This window comes from Lathamus discolor, chromosome 4 (genome assembly GCF_037157495.1).
Source record: "Lathamus discolor isolate bLatDis1 chromosome 4, bLatDis1.hap1, whole genome shotgun sequence".
Lineage (NCBI taxonomy): Eukaryota > Metazoa > Chordata > Aves > Psittaciformes > Psittacidae > Lathamus > Lathamus discolor.
This window is the reverse complement of record NC_088887.1, coordinates 64722221-64741295: the sequence shown is the minus strand read 5'-3', so window position 1 is coordinate 64741295 and position 19075 is coordinate 64722221. Positions and strand designations below refer to the sequence as shown.

At 43.1% G+C, this 19075-nt stretch overlaps 1 protein-coding gene across 1 annotated transcript in view; it reads right to left on the bottom strand.

Moving 5' to 3' along the window:
* The window catches only part of SH3RF3 (SH3 domain containing ring finger 3), a 254351-nt gene that overhangs the window by 44735 nt on the left and 190541 nt on the right, over positions 1-19075 (bottom strand). The window contains exon 5 of the mRNA XM_065677840.1: positions 3335-3435. Coding sequence (XP_065533912.1) covers positions 3335-3435 — 101 coding nt within the window. The remainder of the gene's footprint in view (positions 1-3334; positions 3436-19075) is intronic.

Below are 19075 nucleotides of genomic sequence, written 5' to 3'. Positions count from 1 at the left end.
ATAATTTCTGCATTATGTGGGTAAGTCGAAAATTGACAGAATCCCTGCAAAGGGATTCTTATGGTAGAATCTGGTTTTGGATGCATTACATGGAAGTATTCTGATAAATCTTTAATAGAGGACCCAATATGTGGAAATTTTTATTTATTTAATTACAGGTTTATTTATTCCCTTTGTTTAGAATCTTTCTTTTTATCTCTCTTTTGTTCTTCCGTTACTACTTCAGGGATGTGTCTAATGTTGTGAAACCACTACAACTTAAAGTCCCTAAAGATATTCTCTTTGTTTAGAGAGATCCTTGTTGAAAATTAAGAATGATTGCTTGCACTTCGGGGAATGATGAAAAGTCAGGATAGGATAACAAGAACGCACGCATAGAGCCACGCTTTCTTTGCAAATATCTTTGTGTGTGTGTGTGTGTGCTGTCACCTTTCTACAAATGCAAAAAGGGATTTCTGGTAATTCTTGATCAAGATTGTGCCTTCTTGATTTTTTTATTTTATTTGTGCTTTACAGGCAGTGCAGGGAGATTAGGACAATGGGGAAACACCTACAGAAAGTGCATTTACACTACAAAGTGTGGCAGAATGCTCTTAGGCTTGGGGGAGTGGGTGAGAAGAGGCTTGCTGCCCACCTTACAGCAGCAAACCAGAGGAAATAAATAGCCATTGTGATTGTAGACTTGCAGCCAATAAAAACTGTACATGTTTTTTTACTTTTACTCTCCAGGAAACATAATTGAGGAATAAATCCTGTTAGTTTTTCTGATTCTGCTCCTTTATGTACTGGTAGATTTCCTTATTTTTGTTTGGAAAGTAGTAAATAAACAGCAGTAATGAGCAGAATATGAAATATTTGGTAACAGCTCCTTGGGGCATGCTTAGGCTCTGTTTACCACATGCATGGGGTGCAAGGACCTAATCAGAAACTGTATTTCATTAGTCCACAGATGGGAGATACCATCCTGCACATCCTTTGTTCAGCCTATGCAATCAGGTGGTCCTGAGCAAGTCTGTAGCTGTTCACCTGATGAAAATCATGAGGCTACATATGAACTGAAGAATATTAAAATGCATCATCCTGATGTGAAATAAGGTTGTAGGCTTCAGTGCTAATCCTTCAGCACTGCACTCTGCTAGGACATAATGGAAAGTGCCAGACTGCACTCACTCGAGGGAGCAGAAAGTGTGGCTTTGACTACCCCTTTTTAAGCTGGTGCTTACACAAGGCTATTGGTAAAGTGATGGTCAAGGACAGAGCATTTCAGATAGATAGACTCACTTAGCCCTTTTCCAAAGGTGCTAAATGTAATACTGTAATTTACAGCTTGAGATGCTGGAAGAAGGTGCAAGGAAAATTACATTAAGAGAATCGTAGCTATTGCAGCTATCTCCAGGTTTCCTACTAATTCCTTTTTGTTCTTCCCTGAAAATTCCCCCAACTCATCCTCCTGAATTAAACCTGAATATCCAATATCACAATGCACCTAAACATCTTCTGGAGAGAGTACCAAAGTCCTTGCAAAGACTTAAAGAAGGTGTACAACAGCCCATGCCAAAACTAACCAAACTCTGTATCTCTAAACTGCTGAAAACTTGTATGTGATGATGACATAGCATGACACTGGGACAATGGAGATGATCAGTGGGAAGATGCCTGTCCCTGGTGTTTCCTCTATTAGTCTACAACAAGTAGGGGCTTCTCCAAACCCTGTGATAGGCACAGCCTGGGTCTACTGCCTACTGTGGGGACAGGCATATGCCCCATGTGCAGAGAGAGAGGGGGCTGTGGAAGAGTTGGTGGGACACCTGCTCTCATACACAGTTGAAAATTTGAGCGCAGGCAGCTTCCCTACCCAGAAAGTGGTTTTAGTCTAGTGGTCCCATTTGCTGAGACTAATTTTGCCTTAAACCAAGGCCTTTGGACCTGGACGTGTTTCACCGTTCTCTAGATTTTAGGTGTGAAACTTCACCAACAAACTCTCTACAACCGAGAAGAAAGTGTTAAAACAATCCAAAATCTTGCAAAATGCAATAGCAAGTTATTCTGGGCTACATGAAACAGTGAGGCTAAGGGTTAGGGAGCAGGACCTAGAAGAAGCCGAAATGCTTATTAAAAGATCCCTAAGTAAAGGCCTAAGTGAGAAGGTGGCTCATGTTCTTGGCCTTGTGGAGCTGCATGTGACTCTACTTATAATGCAGAAGCCCCTAGGCTCTGTCTAGGGGTGTACCTCCCCATTTCTGCTACAGCTTTCAGATAACTCTTCCTCTTTGACAGGAACTTGGCTTGCAAATGCAAAATGATAGACTGGATTACAAGGCTGCTTCACAAGGGAAAAGCGTGGAGGGAGAATGGGAGGCTTGCTGAGGCACAAAGGCAGGGGCATTGCCAAAGAGCTGGAAAATGTTCTGATTCAGCAACTAAATAGTGGAAATACAGCCAGTTACTTGTTCCTAGCCTGAGCAAGACTCGAAATAAATTTGTACCCCATTATGTGCCACACAGACTGCACAGAGTGACCACAAGATGATGATAGACCCCTCTGAAGGGCAGTCAGTGATGTGTGGTACCCCTCAGGGATGAAGATCTCACCTTAGTAGCCAAGAAAAAAATCATTTTGGTTCTGTTCAAACTCCTGTATCCTCCTTAAAGCAGATTTGCTATGTTATTTTGGGATTTTGTGAATTCAGACCTTGTTTTAGCCATATCGTAAATCCCTAAAATACTGGTGTGCATACGTGTGTCTATGTAGTTCTACTGCTTTCACAAGGTATATGTGGTGAGAAGAGAGGGTTCAGTAGTTTAACTAGACAGGTACCAGATGAACCAACCAGGCTAGAAGAGATTTACTATAATGAAGTCTGTATCTAGTCAACCTTCTGTTATGCACACACTATTCAATAAGCCTATATGCCCATGACATGAAGTTCGTTCATTACCTTTGTTTATGGCACTGAAAAAAAAAAAGCAATTGGGTCATTTTTTCTGGTTAATGATTAATGGATCAGGTGTTTGATTGCATGGGACTACACCTCTTTTAAAAGCTTTAAATGAAGGAAGATCTTTTCTAGCTGAGAGGCATTCAATTTACTTCACAGTGATTCATACAGCTGTAATAAATATACCAGGAGTCTAAAAGGGCTCGCAGAGAAAGGACAAAGTTTTGCCTTTCTTTACTCATTTTTCAATTTCAGCAGAGGCTGGGTCATGTACGAACTTGTGATCTCCCTCTTCTCAGAATGTTCCAGAGCTGACATTCAGGCTTTCAGATTTCAAACACATGTGCACACAACTGGAAACAAAGGGTCCGCAGTGACTGAGATGAGCTGCTTACATATTGAGGGGGAGCTGGACCTTCGGCGATGTTCCCTGATCTCCAATTATTGCACTTGTCCTGGGAGCAGCCACTGTGGCTGTTCCAATCAAAGAGGAATCCTGAAAATACACAAAGAAGAACATACAAAGATTAAGATGAAGCTCATCATTTCCTAAAATGCTGTGAGGGGAAGGCACAGAGGAAAAGCACAGAAGAAAAAAAAAATCATATTTTTATCAATTCCTAGACTTTTTTACTACATTATAAAAGACATCTTTTAGTCTTACACATTCCAAAACCACGTTTCTGGCACAAGGTATATTAGCATTTTCATTTACCTGTCAGAGAAATGTAGTTGTACTTTGTGTGAAGATCTTAAAAGTTTTAGAACACAAAACTACTTGACTACTTTGTAATATCAGCTCAACATGTGTATCTCTGCAGCAGTACCTTCTTTGATAAAAGTAACCTTTTTCCCTCAAAAGCTTGTTTTTAAATTTGTAGTATTTCGGTTAATGATTATGGATGTCTGGAGAAGAAGATACTATCAATTTCCAAAATGCAGTCTCATTTATGTATATTGGTTTTATCATCAGAAATGTTCTTCACCTTAAGAAAAAGGTGGCAACACTAGCCGAAACAGGAGTACCTCTGGACAGAGAAAGTAGGAGTCCATTTTTACCACAGCAAATAAATCCTTACTCTCATATACAGAACTGGACAGATCTTTTTCAGCCATTAATGTTGAAAGGCAATTCTAAACGTAATCATTCACTCTTCAAAGCTTAATGCTCTGTGAAAGCATGTAGGACAAACTCTTTTGAGTTGTCTCACCAAAGTCCTCATTCATCTATGTCAGAAATTAATACTGACTGGAAACTTCTGAAGTAATGCCAAGGCCTGTAACAACAGATCTTGCTGTGAAGACAGGTCAAAACTGGGCTGATGGGATAAGTAATGGTTTACTTGAGCAAAAGGCTTTTTTAGTAAGTCTAACCAAATGCTGCATGCACATCCATATGCAGAATGGCTCTACAAAGTAGGATCTGAAGTTCATGCACAAACTGTAGGCTCAGTGCCTGTCACATACAGCAAAAACTCTGAGCAGTTTGCAGACCTCTAGTGCAGCTTTCCATTTCCAAATGTTATCTAACAAACAGTGAATATTGATTTACTTTGGGAACAGAAACACGGGGACATTTTTTGCACTTACAAATGGCACTGAATTAAACCAAGACACTGAAAAAAACCCAAGACACACATTGCTACTTAACGGTTTTCAAGGTCACCCAATTCCAAAAAAGCCCACGTAATTATTAGTGTCATGTCTTGTCAGTCTATTGCTAAGCTATATTGCTTTGCTGTATATTAATACCATATCACTAGGAAATCATGCAGCAAAATATGAAGACACTACTCTGTGATTCCATGGCTTTTGGCAACAAGCAGCAAGCTGTCTGCTCTCTCACCGACATGTATGCTCAATCACTAAGTTGTAGTGACAAGTACATCTCCTTTTTCTCATTATTTCCCCTTACTTTCTGGCTGCTTGCTCAAACAAGGAAGGTTCCAGGCAGCTCTTAGTCCTGTGTGTAAAAGTAAGCGTTCTTTCCAGTTCTGTGACTAAGGCTTTATTAATCCTGCCTGTCACATCAGTGAGATAATATCAACTTACAGAAAAAAACCCAACCCACTAAAAAATGTAGGCATAGCTGCAGAATGATTCCTCATTTGTTATTTTGAGCTTGTTAATGGGGTTAGGAACTGTGGAAGATGCTGGGCAGAAAGACCTGGCAGCTGCCTCATCCAAGAAGCAAGTCTCGTTCAAACTTCTTCATGTTGTGCCACCAGCGTATGCCTGCTCTGAGCTAGAGAACTTGCCTCCAAGAAAACAGATCGGTTCCCACCCTTCCCTGGTAGGACAAACCCCTTTGGTTTTACCTCACAAATAAACAGAGCTGAGTGAACAGCCTCAGGGTGCAACTGGAAAGGCCTGTTCGTACTGACAGTGGTGGCTTATGTGTCTTCTGCATTACTGGAAGCATAAGCCCAAGCACTTTCTATGTGCTATTACATTTGTACTAACATACAGTCCTAGGGATTAAGAAATCATGCAATTTTCATTCAATGTTGCTAGATGACGATTTTTTTTTTTTTCCTTGAATAATCCCAAAGAAATCTCCATAGTCCTGTATGTCCTCCCTTCACCTGTGGCCTTTTACTGTGATACTGCTACATCTGGTGCCAGCCTGAACCCTACAAACCATTCATTTTTGCCACTTTGCACATCATATGCATCCAAGCTCTAAATCAGTGCCCGCTTCCTGATTGTGCTCCAGTTTTTCTTTAGCTGCTCTCCCCTGCAGGCTTTGACACGATGGTGTACTTGCCAGTGTGCCTATGACACCTCTTTTCATCATCAGGTTTTACTCCACAGGACCTGCTGGCCTTCCTCTGCGTTGAATTCAGCTCCTCTGTTCACATTGTGCCATTTACTTTCACACAACTGTTCTGCTCTTCAGGGTCACCCACCTCTGTGCTCCTTGATGAAGTCTCTTGGTGGCTGCCTGATTGCATCTGAACGTTCACCAGCTTTGCATTTAAACTATACACCCTGACATGGTGAAGGCCTTCTAAGCCTCCCCTTTTAAGGTCCTGTTCTCTTCTCTCTCTTATGTATTAATGATTGGCTCATACTATAAGATACAATACTGATAGATTATTTCGCAAGATAATATTTGAAATAAAATTTTGAAAAGACTGATTTTTTTTTTTTTTTTAATAATAATCTCCTATTTCTTCGCATTTTTGGTTACCTTTGTTGGAAGTTTACCTTTCCACTTCCCATTCCCATAATTTCATATGGGTTTCCCCAGTAACAGTAATAATTCTCCTGGACAACACAGCAGGCCTTTCTCCACCACAGCTGGCAGCAGGGCTTAGTTTGTTTTTCCTTCTTTATTTAGCCCTGGAGCCAGGTTTTACATTTGCTGTTGTGATCTAAGGAACAAGGCACTAAACGTGTCCCCCTCTCCTCTTCATCTGCTCAGGGTAATGGGAATCCAAGACAACGCTCAGATTTTTTTGTTCTCTGCTTTGATACCTTTTGGGAGGTCTGTGTGCCACAGAACTTTCTGATGGCACGTCCCTGTGTTATCCACCTTCCTGTGGCACCAGGCGTGTGAATACAGCCGTGTTCAGGTTTTACACAGAGAGGGCTCGAACACTGCAGCATTTGTGTCTTAATCCTTCTTCCACCTCTGCTATTCACCATTGCTAAGACTTATCTGGGAGGGGACATCTCTGGCAGTCAGGTTTTTAAGAAGCACGAGGGCATCTAGTCATAAAACCAGGCACTTTAAAAAGTTTTCTCAAGGAGCCATTAAGAAGTACTTCACTGTCTGATTCCCATGGATTTTATTGCAATCTAAGTAATAAGAGTCACTTCTGAAAATGCCATTTGGTGACCCGCTCTATCTTTACGAGCCCCTAATGCCTTTAAACATTTGGCCATTGAGTTTCCAGACATGACCTGCTGGGTAATCACACTGTAGTATACCTCCTGATTAGGAAGCTGTTTACTCTAACGGTGGCTGCGGTTTTCTGAATTAGACACTGCCAACTCTCATCCCATTTACTTAGGCCACTAAACAGCCAAATCTGACTGCTTCATGCTCCCACTCTAATCTGGCATTCTCTGAGTACCACTTACCACTGCCAATGTTTTCAGCTCAACAGCAACAATTTTTCTCTCCCAAGGGACAATACAACCCCAGCTGCCAGCCAGCAGGGAAAAGCAGCTGCATGAAGGCATGATGAAGACCACCTCTGGATACTTCTGCTCTAATTCCTGCTTCTTTGTGCCCGTTAATAGCACAACAATCTCACCTGTACTGCAGAAGGGTAAATCTTGAGTAAAACTTGTGGACTATATACACAGACACAATTATTCTGCATGATAGATATCTCACACCCAGCTCCTGCTGTGCCATCTGGTTTTATCACCAGCTACTCTGGTGTAATAGGTGATTATGTGCCCATGGGCTGCCTAGTAATAGAAAAGGACTTTCTGCCTTCCGTACATAAAGAAAACAGCCTCCTTATGATCGCTGAAACACGACTTCCCCCTGTTCCCTAACACTTATGCTAATGACTCATAGAAACTCATAACTCACACCTTGAGGTCTCCCTAAAAATTGCCTGTTTCTTCCTCCCTGTCTCCATGTTGGCTGTTATAAGAAGACTTCATGTGAGAGCCAAGAATGAAGAAAGGCTCTGCATAAAGGCATCTTGGGGCTTGGCTAAACTAGCCAAGCAGCATGGTCCTTTGGAGCAAATTAGCAGCAGAGCAAAGCATCTCTGCTTTTGGTCCCCGTGCAGCATTTCCAGCACCATTTCTAGATGCTTAAGTAAGTCACAGCCCCAAGCACCATTCAGGACAGCCAAAGCTAGCTGACAAAAACGAACTTTGCAGGTAACTGTCCAGCCTGAGAGCCAGAATTTCCTAAGAAATTCTGATTCTCAGAACAAAGAACAAACAGTCCAACTTCTTCAGAGGTCACCACAAGGTGTCTAATACGGATCTCATTCCTCCTCCAACTGATAAGTATTATTTGTAAGAGAATTACAGGAACATCAAAACAAATTGCACTTTAATGTATATGTAACGATATATTTATATTACAGTTTATAGCATATACTTTTGGGTAAATAATACACTGCTGAGATGTTGCTGCCTCTTGTGTCAGCTCTGACATATATTTAAAAGCAACTAACCTGGCAAAACATTACTGACAAGCCCACAGAGACTAGGAAATTAAAGGTGATAACCACTCATCAGGGCTGAAACTTCATCTCAAATTCATACCCTTTTTCTCTTCCCATCCACACCTCTGTGAAAGCATAAAAAATTAGTAGTCTGGACTTCAAGAATAAACTATCTTTCAATCTTCCTTGTAGATTTACTTTAGATTTTCACCAGTACTTTAAAGCCACATTTGTGGTTTAATTCGAAAAGACATGGTGCCTGTAAGGATTAGTGAAGTGCCTTGCAAAAACATTGGACTAAGTCTTGGAAAAGAATAGCAGTCGTGAAGACAGTGATAAAACTAGGGACAAAGTACAATGACATTGCAGGGTGCAGCTGCCTTCACAGAAAAATAATTGCTGCTGCTATCAGACGAATGTTCTTATCATCCAGAAAATCACCAACCAGAAATCTCAGTTTTGACTTCAAAGCAAATCCAGCACTGTCTCACCACAGGGCACTTATCACATTCATTAATTCACAGGAAAATTTCTTTTAATGTCTTGGATGCATATTTACAGCTTAGTTTAAATTTCTCTTTAATATTACTTTAAAATAAGGGAAAAACGCTCAAACATTCGACTCACATAGGTTGACATACCATCCTCTGGAGATATCACAAAAAATAGGCTAAGGGTCTTTAAGATTCCTGTGATTTGTTTCCCTAATTTGCTGACTCCATAAAACAATGACTGTGGCAATCACTCCAAGCCTTAATGTTCCTAGAAATAATGTATTAGCACTTAATGCGTGGTAGTGCCACCAAGTATTGATGAAAAGTGTTACACGCAAGAACAAGTAGCCTCATCAAATGCTAATTACCAAAGCGGGAGCTGAAACAGACTTACCAATTCTAGAGGAAGACTTTTTCTTCCATAATGGTATGTGTGTAAGAAACAAATGTGCATGATGACAGCTGCAGCTGCATAAATAGCTGCATAAATACCCAGTTCCTTCCTGAGAAAAATGGAGCTAAATTTATATGATTTAGCATTTACTGAGGGGTTTTTGCAACCTGTAAGTATCTGTGGCTGTGGGTGAAGGTGAGGCAGAATATTATGCTAGCCTGTTCTAGTAGCTTGTTGGCCCTGATTATTTTTTGGTTCACAGTAGGCCAAAAAGCTCTAGATCCTGTCTTCTGCGAATAGCCCATGCAGCTATACAGAGAGCTGAAGAAATCATGTAACTCTATTTCCTGAGCTTCTGTTTACAGTATCCTGCAATCTAAGGATGGCTGCAAGTTAGAATAAAAAAAATCAAACCAAATATTTTTTGTCATCTTCCAAATGTTCGACATTACCATCCATAAAAGCACTGATTATTCTGGTTTGCAGCTTCTTAGTTCCCCCAAATGAGGACTAATTAAGCATCATGCGGATGAGCATCATGAGAATTATATTTTATTCAGCCTTGTTTCTCTCAGACTAACCCTTTCAGCACTAAGCACCAGTGTCTAGCTCTTCACCATGAGGTTTTAAATGGTTTTATAGTAAATAGTTTCTTGCAATTCTGGGATCAAAGAACATGAAAAATCAAATGCAGACAGACAGAAAAGCTTAAAGCAAAAGCTTGACCTCTAAAAGATGTTAATTTAATCCCACATTCCTAATTATCCTTTTGATAACTGCACAGTGAATTCATCGGAATCCTGTGCAATGCTTCCTGTAGGAAGTCCCCCTCCAGGGAGACAGTAGGTAAACAAATGAATGAAAACACCAAACAAACAAAAAAGGTAAAATACACTCTGTAGTAGTTTCTGTTCAGGTGTCATGCTTGTACACATAGCGTGTGCCGGATGGACAGGTATAGTGCAAATACCAAGAGATTGCCTTGTTTGCTCTTGAGGCTTCCAAATCAGTAGTTGACTGGCAGGTAGCATAAAGCCTCAGGATTAGCCCTGTGGAAAAATGATTTCAGTGGCAAAATGTTTTTGGGTTACTACCCTGAGGAGCATCTGGAAAAAAATATTTTGCTTTTGTTTTGCAGGCAACGGGATTTCATGCCCAGTTGAATAGCCCTTCTATAGCACAACATTCTCTCTTCCTAGATCCTATAAAAAAAAAGGTTTTGTGGTTCTTGAAAAACCTTTCAAAATGATTTTGTGACAAGGGAAATTATAGGATAAAGAGAAGGCACTGTCTCTAAACCAGTAACTTCTGAAAGGCGATTTTGCTTTGACCTGGATTCTTGGTAGCTTATGTAATCGGTCAATAGATTGAGTCAGCGCATGTGCCTATTTGCAACATTTTTGACAAACAATGTAAGATATCCCAATATACAGAGTATATTCAAAGACCTATTGGTAGCAAAAGGAAAGCAAAAATACAGCTTACATGCCTGCCCTAAACTCTCTGCTTGAAAAAATTTAACTCCTTCCTACCTACAAAACCCCCCAAAATAGTTCTATTTATAAAATTATTTAAAATAGAGATACAACAAATAGGCCATGTTTGGAACCAGTTCTAAATACTTCTGAATAGAATTGGGAATATACAAAGACCATGAAGTAGTTAAGGCTACATTTTAGCAAATTCTGGTATGCTGCTTTCATGACATATTTTGATCTAAATGACAGAAACACGGGTTGGACTAATATTACTTCTCTTTTGCCATTTTGAGTGGTTCAGCTTCATGAAATAGCTGCCCTTTGTTTCAGGCGTCTCACTTGCAGTAACGAATGTCCAGCCAGTTGTCATTCACAGCCAAAAGCAAGTTGGATAGAATTTGGACTCCAGGCCAAAACTGAAAAATACCTGTATTTCCCTTCATATCTCAGAGCCTGTTGTGCACTTGAAAATTCAAGGTTCATTTTTAGTGTCTGAATTTTATGTATAATCTGTATGCTTCTCATGGTCAGCACATTTAGGTTATCAGTCAAGGCTCAACCAGAATTCTGCTATTACGTTTTCTCAGCTAAAATTCAGCACTTCTAAATAACCGATAAGGAGTCACACTTCCATATGATTTATATAGCAAGACACTTCAAGGAACATTTTTCATTTCAAATACTGTCACTCTTTGGAACTGGAACTGTGCAAGACATTATTCTCAGCTTTTCCTGAACATGTGGCCTCTGGTTAGGAGCCTGTACTACCACTCACAGATACAAATGGACTTCTTGTGCATGGTGATGAGTCTTTCAAAACACACATAGATGTTCCTTTCTTCCTCACTCAGCTGTTATCCTGGTGCGCACAAAGCCATGCTTCATTATTCATGAGATGCGTTTTCTGTCAAAAAACCAGGGGATCTGGAGCAGTACTGACCTATGACCTTTCCAAATAGCAGGGTAGAATAATTCATAAGGGATGGAAATGGAAGCAACACAAGCCATCTGAGGCTTAGGCATGATTACTGTCCAGGGGGACCTTCCCCGCTCCCTGGGGAGTCTCAGTTACGAACCACTCCTCTGCACCTGTAATTGAATTCAGCTTTTGCTCCATCACAGGACTGCAGCACTACTTAGATTTTCAATAAAAATGTATTTTGCCAGCATGATAGGATATTTGGCATGATGGACAGTCACTATTACCTTTTAGATGGAGATCTTACATTTAATGAGTGATACTCAGCATGCAACAAAAAGCATACAAGAAGTAAATTTAGCTTGAAGCAAAATTAAGATCCCAGCATTGCCTCTTTGAAAAGAAATGATTTCTATCCTTGCTACTGTAGTCTTCCAGTCACTATTTTATGCAGCTGAGGTGGCTGGAAGTTGATTCTTCTGCCTCTGAGCATCCCTGGGTTTGCAGTCAATGAATATGGTTTTCTGACCACGACTCATTTCAAAATGCACCTTGGCTTTTGGGAAACAGCTGAGTTAGTTCTACTTAAAGAAAATGAATATGTTACAGAAGGTTTGTAGTGTTCAATTATTAAATTAATGATATGAAGAAATGCTTTCAAAACATGTGATTTCATACTCTGGTCTGCATGTCACAGAATCACAGAATCACAGAATCCCAAGGGTTGGAAGGGACCTAAAAAGATCATCTAGTCCAACCCCCCTGCAAGAGCAGGGTAACCTACAGTACATCACACAGGAACTTGTCCAGGCGGGCCTTGAATATCTCCAGTGTAGGAGACTCCACAACCCCCCTGGGCAACCTGTTCCAGTGCTCTGTCACTCTTACAGTAAAGAAGTTCTTCCTGATGTTAACGTGGAACTTCCTATGTTCCAGTTTACACCCATTGCCCCTTGTCCTATCACTGGATATCACTGAAAAAAGCCTAGCTCCATCATCCTGACACCTACCCTTCACATATTTGTAAACATTGATGAGGTCACCCCTCAGTCTCCTCTTTTGCAAGCTAAAGAGACCCAGCTCCCTCAGCCTCTCCTCATAAGGGAGATGTTCCACTCCCTTAATCATCTTTGTGGCTCTGCGCTGGACTCCTTCAAGCAATTCCCTGTCCTTCTTGAACAGAGGGGCCCAGAACTGGACGCAATATTCCAGATAATGCTCAATATGCATAAATTTGTGCCCTCCTGGAGAAGCAGGAGGCTTATAATAGTTAAAGAACTACATAAAAACAAAAACCATGTGAGTTTGGCATGAAAGTCTGGTTTCAATTCACAAAAAATTGACAAAAGCCACAGGAATACAGTACTATGCATGAAATCACTTCTAAGGGGTGGAATATATTTTACATTTACTGAAACATGCAAAATTTGCACCTAAATTTTAAGTTCCTACAGGAAGAAGTCCTTGGTGTCTCCTTTTCTTCTCACATCAGCAGGGACAAAGCAGGTGCCCTTGACATAGGAGCCTCAAGTCTACAAGGAAAATGGATGCTTGTTTCACTGGGCACCAGCCAGTTGCCTGAGGTAGGAGACTGGATGCCATTCAAGAACTCCTGTAACTGAATTCTGCTTGTTCAAAAGAGAGGCTATAGGAAAACTGTGTCAAACACTTAAAAAATGTAGACACCCCACACCCCCCCACCCTGGCAAGCTAAATACCAATCCTGATATGTACCAGAGAAGCTCATACCTACTAAACTGAACAAAATATCTTTATTTCTCTTTATGAAGAAATCTGTTAAATAAACACTGATAAAGTGTCTGGAATTTTCAAGGATGTGATCTAAAGACACAATAAATCAAATTTAGATTCTAATATTGAAGGGAAAGGCATAAATTTGCCAGGCAGTCACCACTGAAAGTGTAAATTTGTTGCTTCCTCTATAAGAAATATGCTTTGGCTGAATTTGCTGTTACAAACTAGCTGGGGCCTGAGAAGATTATAGAGAGAACTACTCAAGTGCTGTGATGATGACTTGCAGGGCAGAGAGGTTCTTCTTTAAGCAAGGAAAGAAAAAGTGAGACATCTTCCTGCAGCAGAGCTCACCGGTAAGTTTGGTAGCTACATGCACAGCCTTCCTACCAACCTGCTCATGCTCCCAGCACTCCCCTGAGCACTTCTGAAGCAGAAATAGAATCAGTCTGCAGATAGTCAAGACATCAAACACTGAACAAGATGTGCAGGACATTTACCTTAAAACTGCCAAACACAAAATTAAATGGTCTGAAGTCAAGATTCTCACTGCCCTGAAAGCCTTGATGTAAATGCTCAGGGGCCCATTGTTTATGCTGTGTTGCCTGTTGTTCAGCTATGTGAATAAAAGAAAAGTGCTGAACTTATTTTCTGTCTAAGGCCACAGCATCATTAATTGTTTCAGAGCCATGTCAGGTCTTAGCAGCTGGCAGAAAAGGAACTGAATTTCTGACATTTTTAAATAAAACATAACCCCTATTATCATGGGATTAATAGTTATATAATAAGGCTGCACAATTTTACTGTGTATTTGGTAAGAGGCAAATTCAGGACTCTTTGTAAACCTAAGAAAGCTAAAAGCAGGTCAATTTGCCGAGGTGAGCAGCTCCAGAGAGGACGCCTTCAAAACCAGAGAGAGGGAAAACACAGTGTTCAGGAGCCTCAATTCTGAGCAGTGAGAACCACTGAGGGAGCCTCAAGTCCTCAACAGCACTTGCCCAGGAGGCGGCAGCTCCTTGGTTCGGGAGGCCAAGTCTACTGGAGGCTGGTGGAGCTGGTTTGACAAGGGGAAGAGCTGCTTTGATAGGAGACTTGACGGGCTGGTCAAGGCAGCTTTAAACTTTGTTGGGGGACGGGGACACCAATTACGTGTCTTCCCACTCAGTGCAAAGGACCCAACCAACCTTCCTGTGGGCTGTATTTCAATAAACACGATTTGTTCCAGGGAACATGGAGCCCCTCTTGTCCCCTACCACTTCTGCCCAAATGCCACAATGGTCTGTGAACAAGTGAGGTTTTGCATACCAGTTGTTCTGTTAAAACGGGGGAGAATAGTCAAAGCACTTTCTGCTTTATCGTCTAATTTTTGCAGTTTACTAGCTTAGAATGAGTTTTCACATGACTCTAGCCAAGGGTGCACATGGTGTTTCCTTTGACTAGCATAAGAACAGAAAAGCCACAGTCTGTCACATCTCTGTAAAGTCCAAATGTGTCACTCTGAGTGCCAAAAACCTGTGTGTCATTTAGCTTGACAAGCTTGGGACCCTCACTCGTGTCTAGTGCTTGTGCTGCTTCACAGATGTCCCAGGACATCTTGGCACATATGCTGCTTTGTGTGCCCTGCTGAGGGCTGAAAGGAGAGGGAAAGCCTCACAGCACAGAGGCCCTGCCTGGAAAAGGCTAAATTACAGCTGGACAGAGCTATGTCTCTGGCTTCTACATGTAGATGGGCAATAGAGGGAGGTGAGCAGCTGAGGTAGGAGCTGCTGCTCCACCATGGCAATGTCCCCTTTAGCACGCTGTTTCAGCTGGCCCTGTGGCTCACATTGGCATGCACAGAGGAACACTGCTTCCCCTGGTGTCCTAGAGTACCTGTGCTGCAGGGGCATTGGGCTCATGTCCTGGGCGGCATTGGGACACAGCTGTCTCCCAAAGGGAAGACCCACCAGCTCTGCAAATGGATACAAGCAAGCATTCTTGCCCAATGTAGTCCCTGCAGTTTGATGTTTGTCTCCCTTCCTGCACTGCCCTCTCCTAGATGTCTACACACATACCAGTGTAGGCTGTAATGTGGATTACTTCCTGCTCCAGGCTGCCACAGGGGAGGGAAGCAATCCACATTTGTCCCTGTATGGGGACATGGGTGTGAAGAGCAGGAAGGCATGGCCAGGGAGAGGAAAAGGGCAAGGGTGGCTTCCTTCAGAAGAGAAATCATGGAATCATAGAATCGGCCAGGTTGAAAAGACCTTTAAGATCATTGAGTCCAACCTTTATCCCAGGACTGCCAAGGCCACCACCAAACCACGTCACTGAGGCCTCATCTACATGGTTTTTGACCACTTCCAGGGACGGTGATTCTACCACTTCCCTGGGCAGCCTGTTCCAATGCCTGATCAACCTTTTGGTGAAGATTTTTTTCCTAATATCCCACCTAAACCTCCCCTGGATATCGCTTGTTGCCTGGGAGGAGACCAACCCCCACTTCACTACAATCTCCCTGCAGGTAGTTGTAGAAAGTGATAAGGTCCTCCCTGAGCCTTCTCTTCTCCAAACTAAACAACCCCAGTTCCCACAGCCACTCCCCATCACACTTGCGCTCCAGACCCTTCACCAGCTTTGTTGCCCTTTTCTGGACCCACTCCAGCACCTCAATGTCTTTCTTGCAGTGAGGGGCTCAGAACTGAACACAATGATGGGTGGGAATACCCTGCCATGCTTAGGTTATTTCAGTTCCAGAAAGCAGTGTAGACCTCTACAGCTGGTCTGTAGAGGGAACTTGTGACTAGGTTTCTGCACACTAAGGGTGTAGATGACTGAGCAGGAAGACCGAGTCAGAAAAGGTTTGGGAGTATTACTATTATTATTCTCCATTCTTTTGTACACCTTCAGACTGCAAACTGCCACTTGGATTCCCTTATCCACAGAAGCAGTGAGCATTTTCAGTCACGGGCTGCTGTATGGGACACCTGGTTTGCTGGTGACAGGCGGGATACACCAGTCCCAGAGAAAAAAAAGGGTTTTGGGGCAGGAGTTAGCAGGGCTTATTGACAGGGCTTTAAACTAGTTATGAAGGGGGGAGGGGATTTAACTGGGCCTGTTGGGGACAAGCCCAAGAGGAACATGCTAGGGATTGAAGGATGGCGGGCTAAGGAGGACGATCAATCTCTTGTTTCACTTGTGGGAAAGGATAGCTTTTTAGACCCTGTCCCGCAGGGGAAAAAGGGTACTAGGACTGGCTCCCTGAAATGCCTGTACACCAATGCACGCAGCATGGGGAATAAACAGGAGGAGTTAGAAGTCTGTGTGCGGGCTAAAGGTTATGATCTAGTGGCGATTACAGAGACATGGTGGGACAGTTCACATGACTGGAATGTGGTCATGGATGGCTATGTCCTTTTTAGGAAAGATAGGTCGGCAAAGCGAGGTGGTGGAGTTGCTCTTTACGTGAGAGAGCAACTAGAATGTATTGAGTTCTGTCCGGGGTCGGATGAGGAGCAAGTGGAATGTCTGTGGGTACGAATCAAGGGGCTGACTGGCACGGGTGATACAGTTGTGGGGGTCTATTACAGACCTCCTGATCAGGACGAAGGAGTTGATGAGGCTTTCTACAGGCAACTGGAAGTAGCCTCGCGACTACATGCCTTAGTCGTCGTGGGGGACTTTAATTACCCCGATATTTGCTGGAAGACTCACACAGCCAGTCATTCACAGTCTAGGAGGTTCCTCGAGTGCATTGATGATAATTTCTTAATGCAAATGGTGGACGTACCAACTAGGGGAGCAGCGCTGCTAGATTTAGTACTCGCCAACAAGGAGGGTTTGGTCGAAGTGGTGACGGTCAATGGCAGCCTTGGCTGCAGTGACCATGAGATGGTGGAGTTTAGGATCCTGTGTGGGAGGAATAGAATACCTAGCAAAGCCACAGTTCTGGATTTCCGAAGGGCCAACTTTGGCCTCTTCAGTCAACTGCTAAGGGAAGTCTCATGGGAAAGTGTACTAGGCGGTAAAGGGGCTCAAGATAGTTGGTTAGCATTCAAGGACCGCTTCTTCCAAGCTCAGGATCGGAGCGTCCCAATGAGTAGGAAGTCAAGTAAGGGATCTAGGAGACCGGCGTGGTTAAACAAGGAGCTGCTGGGCAAACTCAAGTGGAAAAGGAGAATCTATGGATTATGGAAGGAGGGGTTGGCCGCTTGGGAGGAATATAGGACAGTTGTTAGAGGATGTAGGGAGGCAATTAGGACAGCTAAGGCCTCCTTGGAACTCAATCTTGCTAGTCGGGTTAAAGACAATAGAAAGGGCTTCTTCAAATACATAGCAAATAAAACTAAAACAAGAGGCAATATAGGCCCACTGCTGAACGAAGTGGGTACCCTGGAGACAGAGGATATAAAGAAGGCAGAGGTGCTGAATGCCTTCTTTGCCTCTGTCTTTACTCCTGCAGACTCTCCCCGAGGGCCCCGGATCTCTATAGCCCCAGAAGGAGTCAGGACAAAGGAGGAGTTTGCTTTGGTAGATGAGGATTGGGTTAGGGATCAGCTATGCAAACTGGACATCTGTAAATCGATGGGTCCGGATGGAATGCACCCACGGGTGCTGAGGGAGCTGGCGGAGGTCATTGCTAGGCCACTTTCCATCATCTTTGGTAAGTCGTGGGAAATGGGCGAGGTGCCTGAGGATTGGCGGATGGCAAAGGTCACACCAATCTATAAGAAGGGCAAGAAGGAGGACCCGGGTAATTATAGACCGGTCAGCCTTACCTCCATCCCTGGAAAGATGATGGAACAACTTATTCTTGACTCCATCACTAGGCATATCAAGGATGAGGGGGTCATTAAGAACAGCCAACATGGTTTTATGAGGGGGAAGTCATGTATGACCAACCTTATAGCCTTCTATGAGGAAGTGACTAGGTGGAGGGATGATGGTAGAGCGGTAGATGTAGTTTTTCTTGATTTCAGTAAGGCATTTGATACTGTCTCCCACAGCATCCTCATAGATAAGCTGAGGAAGTGTGGGCTTGACGATCAAGTAGTGAGGTGGATCGAGAACTGGTTGAAAGGAAGAAGGCAGAGAGTTGTGGTCAATGGCGCAGAATCTAGCTGGAGGTCTGTGACTAGTGGAGTTCCTCAGGGGTCGGTGCTGGGACCGGTGCTGTTTAATATTTTCATCAATGACCTGGATGAGGGAACTGAGTGCACCCTCAGCAAGTTTGCTGATGACACAAAACTGGGAGGAGTGGCTGACACACCAGAGGACTGTGCTGCCATTCAGCGAGACCTGGACAGGCTGGAGAGTTGGGCGGGGAGAAACTTGATGAAATTTAACAAGGGCAAGTGTAGAGTCTTGCATCTGGGGAAGAACAACCCCATGTACCAGTACAGGTTGGGGGGTGACCTGCTGGAAAGTAGTGAAGGGGAAAGGGACCTGGGGGTCCTGGTGGATAGGAGGATGACCATGAGCCAGCAATGTGCTCTTGTGGCCAAGAAGGCAAATGGCATCTTAGGGTGCATTAGAAAGGGAGTGGTTAGTAGGTCAAGAGAGGTTCTCCTCCCCCTCTACTCAGCCTTGGTGAGGCCGCATCTGGAATATTGCGTCCAGTTCTGGGCCCCTCTGTTCAAGAAGGACAGGGAATTGCTTGAAGGAGTCCAGCGCAGAGCCACAAAGATGATTAAGGGAGTGGAACATCTCCCTTATGAGGAGAGGCTGAGGGAGCTGGGTCTCTTTAGCTTGCAAAAGAGGAGACTGAGGGGTGACCTCATCAATGTTTACAAATATGTGAAGGGTAGGTGTCAGGATGATGGAGCTAGGCTTTTTTCAGTGATATCCAGTGATAGGACAAGGGGCAATGGGTGTAAACTGGAACATAGGAAGTTCCACGTTAACATCAGGAAGAACTTCTTTACTGTAAGAGTGACAGAGCACTGGAACAGGTTGCCCAGGGGGGTTGTGGAGTCT